The sequence below is a fragment of the Bombina bombina genome, chromosome 7, assembly GCF_027579735.1.
Source record: "Bombina bombina isolate aBomBom1 chromosome 7, aBomBom1.pri, whole genome shotgun sequence".
Taxonomy (NCBI): domain Eukaryota; kingdom Metazoa; phylum Chordata; class Amphibia; order Anura; family Bombinatoridae; genus Bombina; species Bombina bombina.
In genome coordinates, this window is record NC_069505.1 from 346915807 (window position 1) to 346933454 (window position 17648).

Sequence of the window (17648 nt, forward strand, 5' to 3'; positions counted from 1 at the left end):
GCTCTCAGTTCCAGGATATTTATTGGGAAAAGGGACTCTTCCCAAGACCATAGACCCTGAGCTTTCAGGGAGTCCCAGACCGCGCCCCAGCCTAATAGACTGGCATCGGTCGTGACAATGACCCACTCCGGTCTGCGGAAACTCATTCCCTGAGACAGGTGATCCTGAGTCAACCACCAAGGGAATGAGTCTCTGGTTACCTGGTCTACTTGAATCTGGGGAGACAAGTCTGCATAGTCCCCATTCCACTGATTGAGCATGCACAGTTGTAATGGTCTTAGATGAATTTGAGCAAAAGGAACTATGTCCATTGCTGCAACCATCAATCCTACTACTTCCATGCACTGAGCTATGGAAGGCTGCAGAATAGAGTGAAGAACTTGACAAGCGTTTAGAAGCTTTGACTTTCTGACCTCTGTCAGGAAGATCTTCATTTCTAAAGAATCTATTATTGTTCCCAAAAAGGGAACTCTTGTTGACGGAGACAGGGAACTCTTTTCTACATTCACCTTCCACCCGTGAGATCTGAGAAAGGCTAGAACAATGTCTGTATGAGCCTTTGCCTTGGAAAGAGACGACGCTTGAATTAGAATGTCGTCTAGATAAGGTGCCACTGCAATGCCCCTCGGTCTTAGAACCGTTAGAAGGGACCCTAGCACCTTTGTGGAAATTCTGGGAGCAGTGGCTAAACCGAATGGAAGAGCCACGAACTGGTAATGTTTGTCCAGAAAGGCGAACCTTAGGAACTGATGATGATCTTCGTGGATAGGAATATGTAGGTACGCATCCTTTAAATCCACGGTAGTCATATATTGACCCTCCTGGATTGTAGGTAAAATTGTTCGAATGGTTTCCATTTTGAACGATGGAACTCTGAGAAATTTGTTTACAATTTTTAAATCCAGAATTGGTCTGAAAGTTCCCTCTTTTTTGGGAACTACAAACAGGTTTGAGTAAAACCCCTGACCTTGTTCCACAGTTGGAACTGAGTGTATCACTCCCATCTTTAACAGGTCTTCTACACAATGTAAGAATGCCTGTCTCTTTATTTGGTCTGAAGACAAGCGAGACATGTAGAACCTTCCCCTTGTGGGCAGTTCCTTGAATTCTAGAAGATAACCCTGAGAGACTATTTCTAGTGCCCAGGGATCCGGAACATCTCTTGCCCAAGCCTGAGCAAAGAGAGAGAGTCTGCCCCCTACTAGATCCGGTCCCGGATCGGGGGCTACCCCTTCATGCTGTCTTGGTAGCAGCAGCAGGCTTCTTGGCCTGTTTACCCTTGTTCCAGCCTTGCATTGGTTTCCAAGCTGGTTTAGCCTGGGAAGCGTTACCCTCTTTTCTAGAGGCTGCAGAGTTAGAAGCCGGTCCATTCCTGAAATTGCGAAAGGAACGAAAATTGGACTTAGCCTTAAAAGGCCTATCTTGTGGGAGGGCATGGCCCTTTCCCCCAGTGATGTCTGAAATAATTTCTTTCAATTCTGGCCCAGAAAGGGTCTTACCTTTGAAAGGGATATTAAGCAATTTTGTCTTGGAAGATACATCCGCCGACCAAGACTTTAGCCAGAGCGCTCTGCGCGCCACAATTGCAAACCCCGAATTTTTCGCCGCTAATCTCGCTAACTGCAAAGCGGCATCTAAAATAAAGGAATTAGCTAACTTAAGTGCGTGAATTCTGTCCATGACCTCCTCATATGGAGTCTCCGTACTGAGCGACTTTTCCAGTTCCTCGAACCAGAAACACGCTGCTGTAGTGACAGGAATAATGCACGAAATTGGTTGAAGGAGGTAACCTTGCTGTACAAAAATCTTTTTAAGCAAACCCTCCAATTTTTTATCCATAGGATCTTTGAAAGCACAATTGTCCTCAATGGGAATAGTCGTGCGTTTGGCTAGTGTAGAAACCGCCCCCTCGACCTTAGGGACTGTTTGCCATGTGTCCTTCCTGGGGTCGACCATGGGGAACAATTTCTTAAATATAGGAGGAGGGACAAAAAGGTATGCCTGGCTTCTCCCACTCCTTATTCACTATGTCCGCCACCCTCTTAGGTATCGGAAAGGCATCAGGGTGCACCGGGACCTCTAGGAATTTGTCCATCTTGCACAATTTTTCTGGGATGACCAAATTGACACAATCATCCAGAGTAGATAGCACCTCCTTAAGTAATGCGCGGAGATGCTCTAATTTAAATTTAAATGTCACAACATCAGGTTCTGCCTGCTGAGAAATTCTTCCTGTATCAGAAATTTCTCCATCTGACAAACCCTCCCTCACTGCCACTTCAGACTGGTGTGAGAGTATGACAGATAAATTATCATCAGCACCCTCCTGCTCTACAGTGTTTAAAACTGAGCAATCACGCTTTCTCTGAAATGCTGGCATTTTGGATAAAATATTAGCTATGAAGTTATCCATTACTGCCGTCAATTGTTGCATAGTAACAAGCATTGGCGCGCTAGAAGTACTAGGGGTCGCCTGCGCGGGCATAACTGGTATAGACACAGAAGGAGAGGATGCAGAACTATCCCTACTTCCTTCATTTGAGGAATCATCCTGGGCAACCTTACTAAATGTGACAGTACTGTCCTTACTTTGTTTGGACGCCATGGCACAATTATTACACACATTTGACGGGGGAACCACCTTGGCCTCCATACATACAGAACATGATCTATCTGAAGGTACAGACATGTTAGACAGGCTTAAACTGGTTAATAAAGCACAAAAACCGTTTTTAAACAAAACCGTTACTGTCTCTTTAAATGTTAAACAGAGCACACTTTATTACTGAATATGTGAAAAACTATGAAGGAATTATACAATCTTTACCAAATTTTCACCACAGTGTCTTAATGCATTCAAAGTATTGCACCCCAATTTTCAAGCTTTAACCCTTAAAATGCGGAAACCGGAGCCGTTTGCAATTTTAACCCCACTACAGTCCCAGCCACAGCGTTTGTTGCGACTTCACCTATCCCAGGGGGTATACGATACCAATTCAAGCCTTCTAGGAACGTTTTCAGTGGATACCAGACCCTCTCACATGCAGCTGCATGCACTGCACTCAAAAGAAACTGCGCAATAATGGCGCGAAAATGAGGCTCTGCCTACTACAGTGAAAGGCCCTTCCTGACTGGGAAGGTGCCTTAACTAGTGCCTGGCGTTAAAAACGTTCCCCAAATAATAAAAAGTGTGAAATCCACTTCAAACTGTAAATAATACTTAAATAAGCAATCGATTTAGCCCTTAAGAGTGTCCACCAGTTAATAGCCCATAATAAGCCCTTTATTCTTTTTGAGTCTAAGAAAATGGCTTACCGATCCCCATGAGGGAAAATGACAGCCTTCCAGCATTACACAGTCTTGTTAGATAAATGGCTAGTCATACCTTGAGCAGAAAAGTCTGCAAACTGTTCCCCCCAACTGAAGTTCTCTGGGCTCAACAGTCCTGCGTGGGAACAGCAATTGATTTTAGTTACTGCTGCTAAAATCATACTCCTCTTTTAAACAGAACTCTTCATCTCTTTCTGTTTCAGAGTAAATAGCACAACCAGTACTATTTCAAAATAACAAACTTTTGATAGAAGAATAAAAAACTACAACTAAACACCACATACTCTTCACCATCTCCGTGGAGATGCTACTTGTTCAAAGCGGCAAAGAGAATGACTGGGGGGCGGAGCCTGAGGAGGGGCTATATGGACAGCTTTTGCTGTGCTCTTTGCCATTTCCTGTTGGGGAAGAGAATATTCCCACAAGTAATGGATGACGCCGTGGACCGGACACACCAATGTTGGAGAAATGTACTTTCCAACCATGCTCTTCAAGAACAAGTCTGTTGGTATGAGATATAGCTAAATGTAAAGATGGAGCCTGTACCAAGATATCGTCCAGGTAAGGAACCACCTGAGCTCTTATTACTAATAAAAGAGACCCCAGAACAAATTCTAGAAGCGGTAGCGAGACCAAAACGGTAGAGCAACAAACTGAAAATTCTTGTCCAGGAATAAAAATCATAGAAATTGATGATGATCGCTGTGAATAGGGATATGAAGATAAGCATCCTTCAGATCTATAGAGGACATGAACTATCCTCTTTGGACAAGAGGAAGAATTGTCCGAATGGTCTCCATCTTTAAAAAAAAAAAAAAAAAAAGGAACCTCGAGAAACTTGTTTAAAGTTTTCAAGTCCAAAACAGTACTGTAAATTCCTTCTTTCTTGGAAACAATAAAAAGGATGGAATAAAATCCTTGACCCTATTCCAAATCCAAAACTATTACTCCCATAGATTTCAGATCTCAAATAGACTGAAAATCTGTCTTTACAGAAGAAACCTTCCCCTGAGGGGCCTTCATCTAAACCTATTCTGTATCCTTGGGAAATAATGCTCGAAACCTATGAATCTTGAACAGAATGAAACCAAGCCCCCTGAAAAAAAAAAAAAAAAAAAAGTGTAATCTTAGCTTGACAAAAAGGAACGAAAACTGTTAGAAGCTCTAGAAAATACTTCAGGAAAATTTGTCTGTGAAAAGCACACTTGGGCTAGAAATAATCTACTCCCAGGTAGTAACCGGGCCGTAGAACAAGCCACTGAGTAATTGTTAGTTCCTGGCAAACTTCTCTTTCTGTTTGTATTATGACCCTGGGGAAACTCTCCCTAAAGGGTGATGGGGAAACCAGATGTGGACTCATTGCCCAATTTGCTCATTGCACCTCACTGACGAGGCCCAAAGGAGGCCAAAATGATTATCTGGGGTTGTCACTTTCTTTGTTCAAAGGAGAACTGCCTGGTATTTCAGGGCTGGACTGACCTTGTTAGGCAGGGTCATACTGATATACTTCAGGAAGTTTTTTCTCAGTGAAAAGCAAAATTGGGCTAAAAGAAGCTACTGGTAACCGGGCCAAAGAACAAGCCACTGAGCTATTGTTTGTTCCTGGCAGACTACTTTTTTGTTTGTATTTCTATAATGAATTGAATAAACAGGCACGTAATGAAAACACAAATCAAGATACAGAAAATTATTTAAACATTACATTAACGGCAGGAAAATAAAGTAATCTTCCTCCCAAATAAAGCAGCTCTTGGAAGAAATTAAATCGTACCCCCTTTACCAGAACACCTGGAGCACCTTCTATACCTTCCTCCTGCAAAGGCAAGACTAGTGGGAGGGGTTTTAAGGTTTTTGGGAATTTGGGATCTTTGTCTCCTCCTATGACCAGGAGTATTATTCCCAGGAATAATGGATTTTGACTCTACAGGCACCCACATGACCCTGGAGGACGAGGAAACTGGCGCAAAATTTAAAACGCTTGTTTTCAAACATTATGCATCAATTCTTCAATTTGTTAGTATCAAAATTATTATTTTGTATTGCTATATATCTTTCTGTCAATAGCCAGGAGTGTTGACTAGTCCTTTAAGTTCCAGGATGGCTGTGCACAACTCGGCAGATTGTTCACTGACATACTCTATTAGTGATAGGTTTTTTTTTATAATGGATTACTAGTATTGCGCTAGCCAGAAAGATATCACACCCCTCTAAAAAAACACAGCTTCCTCTAAATTGTGTCAAAAAAATGGTTAGATCAAGACAGGCAAATATTGTTAGCGCCCTCTAAATATTTGCCTGTCTTGATAGTTTTTTTTCCCTAATACAATTTGAAAATGCTCACTTTTAGATGAAAAAGTCACTTTCTTAATTAAGAATATTTGCAACTTTAGATCATGTAGTTTTCTGTATAAAAAAATATATATTTTTTCAGTTATTTTTATTGGAAAATAGGAATGTGTTTTTGGGAAGAGGAATGCATGATACATTTAAAATCATAAAGTGTCTGATGACCAAAATGTATTAAAGAATGAATTGTATACAACATGATAGATACAGACAAAGAGAGAGATCGCTGAAATTGAAACATAAAATGTAATAAGCTTAAAACACACTTGAAAGGAATTTTCTTGTTTTATTTCAAAGCATTTTATTAAAATAAAATTATTCTCATGTATATATAAATATATTTACACACATAAAACCCATTTAAAAAAAATAGTTGAATTGTTTGTCAGTCACTTCAAACTGTCTTCTTTGAATACGCGTGACTTCTTGGGGAAGCTAACTGCTGATTTTCAATGCATTCTTTCAATTTTTCTTCTGTTAGGAAAAGTCTTTGCTCCAAAATGGCTACGGTCTACATAAAAAAAAGGCAACACAAGTTAAAGGGACAGTCAACACCAGAATTTTTGTTGTTTAAAAAACATAATTTATGCTTACCTGATAAATTCCTTTCTCCTGTAGTGTAGTCAGTCCACGGGTCATCCATTACTTATGGGATATTGACTCCTCCCTAAAAGGAAGTGCAAGAGGATCACCCAAGCAGAGCTGCTATATAGCTCCTCCCCCCTACGTCACACCCAGTCATTCGACCGAAAACCAAACGAGAAAGGAGAAACTATAGGGTGCAGTGGTGACTGGAGTATAAATTTAAAATTTAGACCTGCCATAAAAAACAGGGCGGGCCGTGGACTGACTACACTACAGGAGAAAGGAATTTATCAGGAAAGCATAAATTATGTTTTCTCCTGTTAAGTGTAGTCAGTCCACGGGTCATCCATTACTTATGGGATACCAATACCAAAGCTAAAAGTACACGGATGACGGGAGGGACAGGCAGGATCTTTACACGGAAGGAACCACTGCCTGAAGAACCTTTCTCCCAAAAACAGCCTCCGAAGAAGCAAAAGTGTCAAATTTCTAAAATTTGGAAAAAGTGTGAAGTGAAGACCAAGTCGCAGCCTTGCAAATCTGTTCAACAGAGGCCTCATTTTTAAAGGCCCAAGTGGAAGCCACAGCTCTGGTAGAATGAGCTGTAATTCTTTCAGGAGGCTGCTGTCCAGCAGTCTCATAGGCTAAACGTATTATACTACGAAGCCAGAAGGAGAGAGAGGTAGCCGAAGCCTTTTGACCTCTCCTCTGTCCAGAATAGACGACAAACAGGGAAGAAGTTTGTCGAAAATCTTTAGTTGCCTGTAAATAAAATTTCAGGGCACGGAGAACGTCCAGATTGTGCAGAAGTCGTTCCTTCTTTGAGGAAGGATTAGGGCACAATGAAGGAACAACAATCTCTTGATTGATATTCCTGTTAGTGACTACCTTAGGTAAGAACCCAGGTTTAGTACGCAGAACTACCTTGTCTGAATGGAAAATCAGATAAGGAGAATCACAATGTAAAGCAGATAACTCAGAGACTCTTCGAGCCGAGGAAATAGCCATTAAAAACAGAACTTTCCAAGATAACAGCTTGATATCAATGGAATGAAGGGGTTCAAACGGAACACCCTGTAAAACGTTAAGAACTAAGTTTAAGCTCCATGGTGGAGCAACAGTTTTAAACACAGGCTTAATCCTGGCCAAAGCCTGACAAAAAGCCTGAACGTCTGGAACTTGACAGACGTTTGTGTAAAAGGATGGACAAAGCTGAGATCTGTCCCTTTAACGAACTAGCGGATAAACCCTTTTCTAAACCTTCTTGTAGAAAAGACAATATCCTAGGAATCCTAACCTTACTCCATGAGTAACTCTTGGATTCGCACCAATGCAAGTATTTGCGCCATATTTTATGGTAAATTTTCCTGGTAACAGGCTTCCTAGCCTGTATCAAGGTATCAATCACTGACTCCGAGAATCCACGCTTTGATAGAATCAAGCGTTCAATCTCCATGCAGTCAGCCTCAGAGAAATTAGATTTGGATGTTTGAAAGGACCCTGCACCAGAAGGTCCTGTCTCAGAGGTAGAGACCATGGTGGACAGGACGACATGTCCACTAGATCTGCATACCAGGTCCTGCGTGGCCACGCAGGCGCTATTAGAATCACCGATGCTCTCTCCTGTATGATCCTGGCAATCAATCGAGGAAGCATCGGGAAGGGTGGAAACACATAAGCCATGTTGAAGACCCAAGGTGCTGTCAGAGCATCTATCAGAACCGCTCCCGGGTCTCTGGACCTGGATCCGTAATAAGGAAGTTTGGCGTTCTGGCGAGACGCCATGAGATCCAGATCTGGTTTGCCCCAACGCCGAAGTATTTGGGCAAAGACCTCCGGATGAAGTTCCCACTCCCCCGGATGAAAAGTTTGGCGACTTAGATAATCCGCTTCCCAGTTCTCCACGCCTGGGATGTGGATCGCTGATAGGTGGCAAGAGTGAGACTCTGCCCAGTGAATTATCTTTGAGACTTCCATCATTGCTAGGGAACTCCTTGTCCCTCCCTGATGGTTGATGTAAGCCTGATGAACCTCAGAGTTGCTAACTGAGGCCAAGCCAGAAGGGCATTGAAAACTGCTCTTAATTCCAGAATATTTATGGGAAGGAGACTCTCCTCCTGAGTCCAAGATCCCTGAGTCTTCAGGGAATTCCAGACAGCGCCCCAACCTATCAGGCTGGCGTCTGTTGTTACAATCGTCCAATCTGGCCTGCTGAAGGGCATCCCCTTGGATAGATGTGGCCGAGAGAGCCACCATAGAAGAGAATTTCTGGTCTCTTGATCCAGATTCAGCATAGGGGACAAATCTGAGTAATCCCCATTCCACTGACTTAGCATGCACAATTGCAGTGGTCTGAGATGCAGGCGTGCAAAGGGTACTATGTCCATTGCCGCTACCATTAAGCCGATTACCTCCATGCATTGAGCCACTGACGGGTGTGGAATGGAATGAAGGACCCGGCAAGCATTTAGAGGTTTTGTTAACCTGACCTCTGTCAGATAAATCTTCATTTCTACAGAATCTATAAGAGTCCGTAAGAAGGGAACTCTTGTGAGTGGCAATAGAGAACTCTTTTCTTCGTTCACTTTCCACCCATGTGACCTTAGAAATGCCAGTACTAACTCTGTATGAGACTTGGCAGTTTGGAAACTTGACGCTTGTATCAGAATGTCGTCTAGGTACGGAGCTACCGATATTCCTCGCGGTCTTAGTACCGCCAGAAGAGAACCCAGAACCTTTGTAAAGATTCTTGGAGCAGTAGCTAACCCGAAGGGAAGAGCTACAAACTGGTAATGCCTGTCTAGGAAGGCAAACCTTAGATACCAGTAATGATCTTTGTGAATCGGTATGTGAAGGTAGGCATCCTTTAAATCCACTGTGGTCATGTACTGACCCCTTTGGATCATGGGTAAGATTGTCCGAATAGTTTCCATCTTGAACGATGGAACTCTTAGGAATTTGTTTAGGATCTTTAAATCCAATATTGGTCTGAAGGTTCCTTCTTTCTTGGGAACCACAAACAGATTTGAGTAAAACCCTTGTCCGTGTTCCGACCGCGGAACCGGGTGGATCACTCCCATTAGTAAAAGATCTTGTACACAGCGTAGAAACGCCTCTTTCTTTATCTGGTTTGTTGACAACCTTGAAAGATGAAATCTCCCTTTTGGAGGAGAAGTTTTGAAGTCCAGAAGATATCCCTGAGATATGATCTCCAACGCCCAGGGATCCTGGACATCTCTTGCCCAAGCCTGGGCGAAGAGAGAAAGTCTGCCCCCCACTAGATCCGTTTCCGGATCGGGGGCCCTCACTTCATGCTGTCTTAGGGGCAGCAGCAGGTTTTCTGGCCTGGTTGCCCTTGTTCCAGGTCTGGTTAGGTTTCCAGCCTTGTCTGTAGCGAGCAACAGTTCCTTCCTGTTTTGGAGCAGAGGAAGTTGATGCTGCTCCTGCCTTGAAGTTACGAAAGGCACGAAAATTAGACTGTCTAGCCCTTGGTTTGGCTCTGTCTTGAGGCAGGGCATGGCCCTTACCTCCCGTAATGTCAGCGATAATTTCTTTCAAACCGGGCCCGAATAATGTCTGCCCCTTGAAAGGTATGTTAAGCAATTTAGATTTAGAAGTCACATCAGCTGACCAGGATTTTAGCCACAGCGCTCTGCGCGCCTGAATGGCGAATTCAGAATTCTTAGCCGTAAGTTTAGTTAAATGTACTACGGCATCAGAAATAAATGAATTAGCTAGCTTAAGGGCTTTAAGCTTGTGTGTAATCTCATCCAATGGAGCTGTGTCAAGGGTCTCTTCCAGAGACTCAAACCAAAATGCCGCCGCAGCCGTGACAGGCGCAATGCATGCAAGGGGTTGCAATATAAAACCTTGTTGAACAAACATTTTCTTAAGGTAACCCTCTAACTTTTTATCCATTGGATCTGAAAAGGCACAGCTATCCTCCACCGGGATAGTGGTACGCTTAGCTAAAGTAGAAACTGCTCCCTCCACCTTAGGGACCGTTTGCCATAAGTCCCGTGTGGTGGCGTCTATTGGAAACATTTTTTTGAATATAGGAGGGGGTGAGAAAGGCACACCGGGTCTATCCCACTCCTTGTTAACAATTTCAGTAAGTCTCTTAGGTATAGGAAAAACGTCAGTACACGTCGGTACCGCAAAATATTTATCCAACCTACATATTTTCTCTGGGATTGCAACCGTGTTACAATCATTCAGAGCCGCTAACACCTCCCCTAGTAATACACGGAGGTTCTCCAGCTTAAATTTAAAATTTGAAATGTCTGAATCCAGTTTATTTGGATCAGATCCGTCACCCACAGAATGAAGCTCTCCGTCTTCATGTTCTGCAAATTGTGACGCAGTATCAGACATGGCCCTAGCATTATCAGCGCACTCTGTTCTCACCCCAGAGTGGTCTCGTTTACCCCTAAGTTCTGGCAATTTAGATAAAACTTCAGTCATAACATTAGCCATGTCTTGTAAAGTGATTTGTAATGGCCGCCCTGATGTACTTGGCGTTACAATATCACGCACCTCCTGAGCGGGAGATGCAGGTACTGACACGTGAGGCAAGTTAGTCGGCATAACTTCCCCCTCGTTGTCTGGTGAATTTTTCTTAACATGTACAGATTGGCTTTTATTTAAAGTAGCATCAATGCAATTAGTACATAAATTTCTATTGGGCTCCACCTTGGCCTTTGAACATATTGCACAAAGAGATTCCTCTGTGTCAGACATGTTTAAACAAACTAGCAATTAGACTAGCAAGCTTGGAAAATACTTTTCAAATAAATTTACAAGCAATATAAAAAACACGTTACTGTGCCTTTAAGAAGCACACAAAAAAAAAAAAAACTGTCTCATTGAGATAACAATGAACCGGTTTAGTTATAGCAATCAATTTTTCATATGAAATGCATTAATTTAGCAAAGGATTGCACCCATTAGCAAATGGATTATTAACCCCTTAATACCAAAAAAACGAATAACAAATAAAATAAATACGTTTTTATCACAGTCAAAGCACAGTCTCACAGGTCTGCTGTGAGTGATTACCTCCCTCAAACTAGTTTTGGAGACCCCTGAGCTCTGTAGAGACGTCCTGGATCATGCAGGGAGAATAAGGAAGACGTGACTGAATTTTTAATGCGTAGTAAAAGCGCCAAAATAGGCCCCTCCCACTCATAATACAGCAGTGGGGAAGCTCAGTAAACTGATTTTATTCAAAATAAACGACAGCCAAGTGGAAAATAATGCCCATAAATTTTTCACCAAGTACCTCAGAGAGAAAAACGATTAACCTGCCAGTAAACGTTTTAAATATATGAAATAATAATAAAAGCCTGTTGCTAGTCGCTATCACTGCAGAAAGGCTATAAGTTATATGTATACCGTATTTTCTTAGTGAAGTGCCATTCCCCAGAAATACTTTAGTGCCAACATACATACATAACAGCCTGATACCAGTTGCTACTACTGCATTTAAGGCTGTACTTACATTATATTGGTATTAGCAGTATTTTCTCAGTCAATTCCATTCCTTAGAAAATAATATACTGCAACATACCTCTTTGCAGGTGAACCCTGCCCGCTGTCCCCTGTTCTGAAGTTACCTCGCTCCTCAGAATGGCCGAGAACAGCAAATGGATCTTAGTTACGTCCGCTAAGATCATACACAAACTCAGGTAGATTCTTCTTCTAATACTGCCTGAGAAAAAACAACACACTCCGGTGCTGTTTAAAACAACAAACTTTTGATTGAAGAAATAAAAACTAAATTTAATAACCACACTCCTCTCACACATCCTATCTATTAGTTAGGTGCAAGAGAATGACTGGGTGTGACGTAGGGGGGAGGAGCTATATAGCAGCTCTGCTTGGGTGATCCTCTTGCACTTCCTGTTAGGGAGGAGTCAATATCCCATAAGTAATGGATGACCCGTGGACTGACTACACTTAACAGGAGAAAGATAGATAATCCCTTTATTACCCATTCCCCAGTTTTGCATAACAAACAGTTATAATAATACACATTTTACCTCTGTAATTACCTTGTATCTAAGCCTCTGCAGACTGCCCCCTTATTTCAGTTCATTTGACACACTTACATTTTAGCCAATCAGTGCTCAGTCCTCGGTAAATTCACGTGCGTGAGCTCAATGTTATCTATGTGAAACACATGAACTAACGCCCTCTAGTGGTGAAAAACTCTCAAAATGCTTTCAGATTAGAGGCGGCCTTCAAGTCTAAGAAATTAGCATATGAACCTCCTAGATTTAGCTTTCAACTAAGAATACCAAGAGAACAAAGCAAAATTGGTGATAAAAGTAAATTGGAAAGTTGTTTAAAAATTACATGCCCTGGAGGTTCCAGGAAGAGGAGGAGCTCAGGTGTATGGGAGTGTGGAACACCTGTGCAGCATTACCTCAACACAAGCCCTTGGCGGAGTTCTCGCGCCTAAAACCCTTAGACCCAGGGCGGCTTGTCTGGCTAGACCATCGCCTCCAGAACCCACATAGTGCCACACCAACGCACTAGGCTGCAAAACTGTAAACTGCAGCAGTTAGAAGACCCTACCTCAGAACTTTAAAAAATACTTTCTGGAAGCAACACTTTTTTTCTTCCGTATTGAACTACCCTTTCAGCAACACCTGGCGGGATTTGCCAGGCAAATTACAGTGTTATATCCACCCCAGAGTGCGATAAAGGAAAAGGGAACTATCTTGTTTTTGCTGCTCCATTTCTGGATCCCTGCACTTACCCGGTGTCCAGATGCTGCCCTGAGCCCCCTCGCCTGATCGGAGGTTGCTTGGTCCCACCTGGCTGGAGTGGTTTCTCTGCTGCGGGGGAGAGAGAGAGGTGAAGGAGCCGGGAATACTCTGTTTCTTTCTCGGTCACCCAGGCCCCTCCCACTGGTGCTGCGTGAGGGGCGGACCGACATCGGCATCTAAAGGTATCCTTCTGGTTATGGAATACGACCATCTCTGCTGAGCCACCACTCTTTATACCGGCCTGACCCTTGGCGGTAAGGTAGCCTTTTACATCTTTGGCTGACTGCATCGCGGGTCCCCTCTCCCACCGGTGCTGCGTGAGAGGGGCCGCACTGAGGAAACATTCATCTTCTCCCACAGAGGTGATCCAGGCCATCGCAGGGTAACGTTACAAACATCACAAGGGAACTCATTTGACACCCCACCCTCCTCTCCCCCTATAAGCATAGAACAAACCTTTTTAAGAAAACGCCAAGGTGTGAAAAGAAGGGCTTAAGGGAAAGGACATAGACTCAAGTACTAATTTGGACCTTAACATAAATATACTAGGCTATAACTATCTTAAAAAATCAAAACTTATTTTGTTTAAAATAAGAAGACGCTGAAAATTAACACTGTGTATGTTATTTACATGTGTTTACCTTTATAACAGATCTGAGTTGAATATGTAACAGAATGTCATTCTTGGCTTGCTTTTTTACTGTTTACACCTGTTATAGATATATCTGCATTTAAAAGCACACTCCCAGAGGGTTCTCTGCCCCATTATAAATTTAAATATCCCTGGGAGCTAACTAAGAAACAAGCTGCTAAAAAATAAGAAATAGGAGAATTAACCCTCTTCTTTTTGTTCTTTGTTTTCTTCTATATGTACTGTAATTTAAAGCAAGCATTGCATAGCTAACCCTGTCCTTGTTACCAGCACTAAACTTGCAGGAAGCTTAATTGCTTCTTTTTTTTTTTTTTTTTTTTTTTCCTTCTCTTCTCTTTTTCGTGAGCTGTATTAGACAGACCACGTTGAGGGGGAGGAGAAGGGAAAAAAGATAATATATTGTTACAACTCAGAGGTCATAGCTAGAATTTGACAAATGATTGATTTAAAAAAGTAACAAAGTGATATCTCTCTCTGCTTGTTCTTTTTTCTCCTTTATGTCTGTATTGGATATGGGTGCAACTTAAAGCATATTCTCAGAGCGCTCTTTTCCTCATTAAAAAACTCTCACACCTTCTGGAGTTAACTAGGAAACAAGCTGGTAGGGAACAGGAGATAGGATAATTAATTCTCCTCTCTTTTGTCCTCTGTCCTTTTATCTGAACTGTAATTGAGAACAAGCATTGTATGGTTAATCCTGTTTCTGTTATCAGCACTAAACTTGCAGGAAGCTTAAGTAGTTCTTCTTTTTTTTTTTCTCTCTTTTTTCTTCCCTTCTTCCTTGTTTCCCTTGTTTCTCTCCTACTTGAGTTCTACTAGTCAGATTACACTGAAAGAAGGGGGAGGGGGAGAGGGAAGGGAAGGGAAAGGTAATATATGGTTACAACTCCAAGGCTATAGTTAGAAGTTGATAAATAACTTGATCTGAAAATGTAACAAAGTGTCACTTTTCTCTCTTTGCTTGTATACGGTTTAAACTTGCTATACAGAGGCTTGCATTTAAAAACATATCTTCAGAGACTATATTCATATACTCCTTGGAGTTAAATAAGGAACAAGTTGCTAAATAGTCAGATTTAATCTATTTTTCTATGAAAAGAGAACCTGCACGAATTTGCATTACATGACTCTCTCTCCTTAGTCATGAACACCTTCAGTCACAGGTAAAGTGTCAGACTAACCAATCTGATAATATCATTACCAATAAATCTGTAGAAGGGCTACTGAGTTGAATAACTCCTGTAATATTTAAACTGCTGCCAATTTTATATATTTACATTTCTAGTAGAATCACAAATATACAAATTTTGCTATCCCTCCTTCCCACCTTATTAATTTTAAAATTAAGAGGAGAAAAAGAAAGGGGGAACCTGAACACTGAAAGTTGAAATAGGAAAAAAAAAAGAGAAACTCACAACTCACACTACAGCACAATAAATACTAATATAATAATTTAAATAAAAATAAACACACACCCCACCTAATTTTTATCACTTAAAACATCTTTTTTATTTTTTTTTTATTTTTCCCCCTCTCCTCACTTCAACCACTCCCCTTTCCCCTTATTACCTCACATTATCACACTCCACTTGACAATTATCCTTCTTAGTCACATTCTTCTTTTTTCCTGCACCCCACTGACAAGTGGCTCATTTAACAATTCCCCTTTCTCCACCAAACAAGGAGGGAGGGAAGGGAAAGAGAGAGAGGAGAGGAAAAGAGAGACACATAGCACATGGACAAATTTCTCTCTATCTCCCCTAAAACACCCTCACCAGGCATGGCAGCGAGAAATAGAGAGAGGAAATCCAAGAATACACAAGATTCTCTTACAGAAACAACAAATACGCACATGATAACATTACCTGAGGTAACTAACATACAGAGTCTAGTTACCAGCATCTCTGAGGCTCTAACACCTAAGTTTGACACATTAAGGACAGAAATCAAGCAAGATATCTCCTTATTAACTCAAGAGATCAGACAATTTTCCAACAGATTGCAGGAAATAGAACAGCGAGTGTCAGACCTAGAAGACTTAACAACAGCACAGAACTCTAAAATTGAGACCTCAAATGCTAATATTCACAGGATCAATGATAGGTTGGAGGATCTTGAAAATCGTTCCAGAAGGAACAACATTCGGATAATAGGCCTTCCAGAAGATAAGCAATATGACAATTTGTGTCATTTTATATCAAATGTGCTTGCTAAGGCCCTAAATGTCCCTCCAACCTACCATTCGATCCTAGTAGAAAGGGCGCATAGAATAGGCTCCCCTCGCCTAGATAATAAAGATAAGAATCGTCCGAGACCTGTGATTGCAAAATTGCTTAATTTCCAGGATAAAATTATGTTGCTACAACTCTATCGTAAAAACCAGCCACTCCTAATTGATAATACCAGGATTTTGATTTTTCAAGACTTTTCTGCCCACACAGCATCTAAGAGAAGAGAGATGGCACCAACCTGCACTAAGTTCATACAGAATGGACATCGTGCCACCATAATATATCCCTCTAAACTTAGAGTTGAAGTGGATGACACTATACATTTATTTGATGATGTTCAATTAGCTGAGGATTTCTTTAAGACACTAAAGTCGCAAGTTTAGCTAAGAAATGATCCTTTGTTATAAAAAGAGGTTAGGATCTATGACTAGGGAATTCCCTCGGGATAGGGAATGGTTAGTTTATTTTATTGCTGTTTTTTTTTTTTTTTTTGGGTGCTTGTTTTTTTTTTTTTTCTTTTTCTTTTTTCTTTCTCTTCTCCTCTCCCTCCCCCCTCCCCCCCTAAGTAAATGCCTTCAAAACTAAATAAATTAAAAATAATATCTTGGAATGTAGGGGGCATTTCGTCTCCTATTAAACGGAAGGCAATACTCACCCATTTAGGTAAAGCCCATGCAGATATCGGCTTCATACAAGAAACCCATTTAAATCTTGAGGAATCTCTTAAATTAAAAGCGCAATGGGTTAGAGAGGTTTTTGTAGCGCCAAGTATCAGGAAAAAAAGAGGCGTAGCTATACTGATAGGGAAAAAGTCCCAAGTAGAAATATTACAATCTGAGGTTGACTTGGAGGGGAGGTATGTCCTAGTGAAACTTAGAGCTGCCCAGAAGATCTACACACTATGTAATATATATGGACCAAATATATCTGACCCAGGGTTTTGGGACCATATGCAATCTAAGCTTCTATTATTGTCTGAAGGACATCTGATTCTAGGTGGAGATTTTAATATGGCACCTCAATCTCCCCTAGATAGGCTTAGAAGGGACTCCATGCAATTGAAACAGAAAAAGGATAGTATAGATACTAAGATTTTTAATAAAATCAAGCAAAATTTGGCACTTCGTGATATTTGGAGAATCCAAAATCCTGACATTCAGGATTTTACCTGTCTCTCCAAAGCCCACAAAACACTTTCTAGGATCGACCTATTTCTTACAGATGAGCGTTTACCCATTACAAAAGTAAAAGCAGGAATAATGCCGGTTCTTCTTTCTGACCACGGGCCTATTTTTTTAGACTTACATCTTGGTCATTCAAAGCCCAAAATATCACGTTTTTTTTTCCCTTATCATTTAACAACAGACCTAAAATTTAAAGAATGGATTAGAAATAAGTTCAATGATTATATCAACTTTAATAGTAATTATATTGGGCGTCCAGATATCTTCTGGGAGACTGCTAAAGCAGTGTTAAGAGGGGAAATCATAGCCTATGTTGCCATTTTAACTAAAAAGTTGAAGTCAAGGGAAAAAGAGATTAATAGTCATTTAATTAATTCATATAACCATTTCCTACTTGAGAAAAATCCCTTAAACTGGGCGAAATATATTCGGGCTAAAAGTGCTAGAGACACTTTCATATTGACCCAGGAAACACACAGGGAACTTAGATTTCAAGCTAAATTATACAGATTTGGCAATAAGTCTGGAAAAATGTTAGCTAAACTAG

General features: G+C 41.3%; 1 protein-coding gene across 1 annotated transcript in view; it reads right to left on the minus strand.

Annotated features, from left to right (window-relative positions):
- Positions 1–5942: 5942 nt before the first annotated feature.
- POC1A (POC1 centriolar protein A) overlaps positions 5943–17648 on the minus strand; it is a 122649-nt gene continuing 110943 nt past the window's right edge. Inside the window, exon 11 of the mRNA XM_053721018.1 lies at positions 5943–6187. Within this exon, the coding sequence (XP_053576993.1) occupies positions 6071–6187 (117 nt within the window). The 3' untranslated portion in view covers positions 5943–6070. The remainder of the gene's footprint in view (positions 6188–17648) is intronic.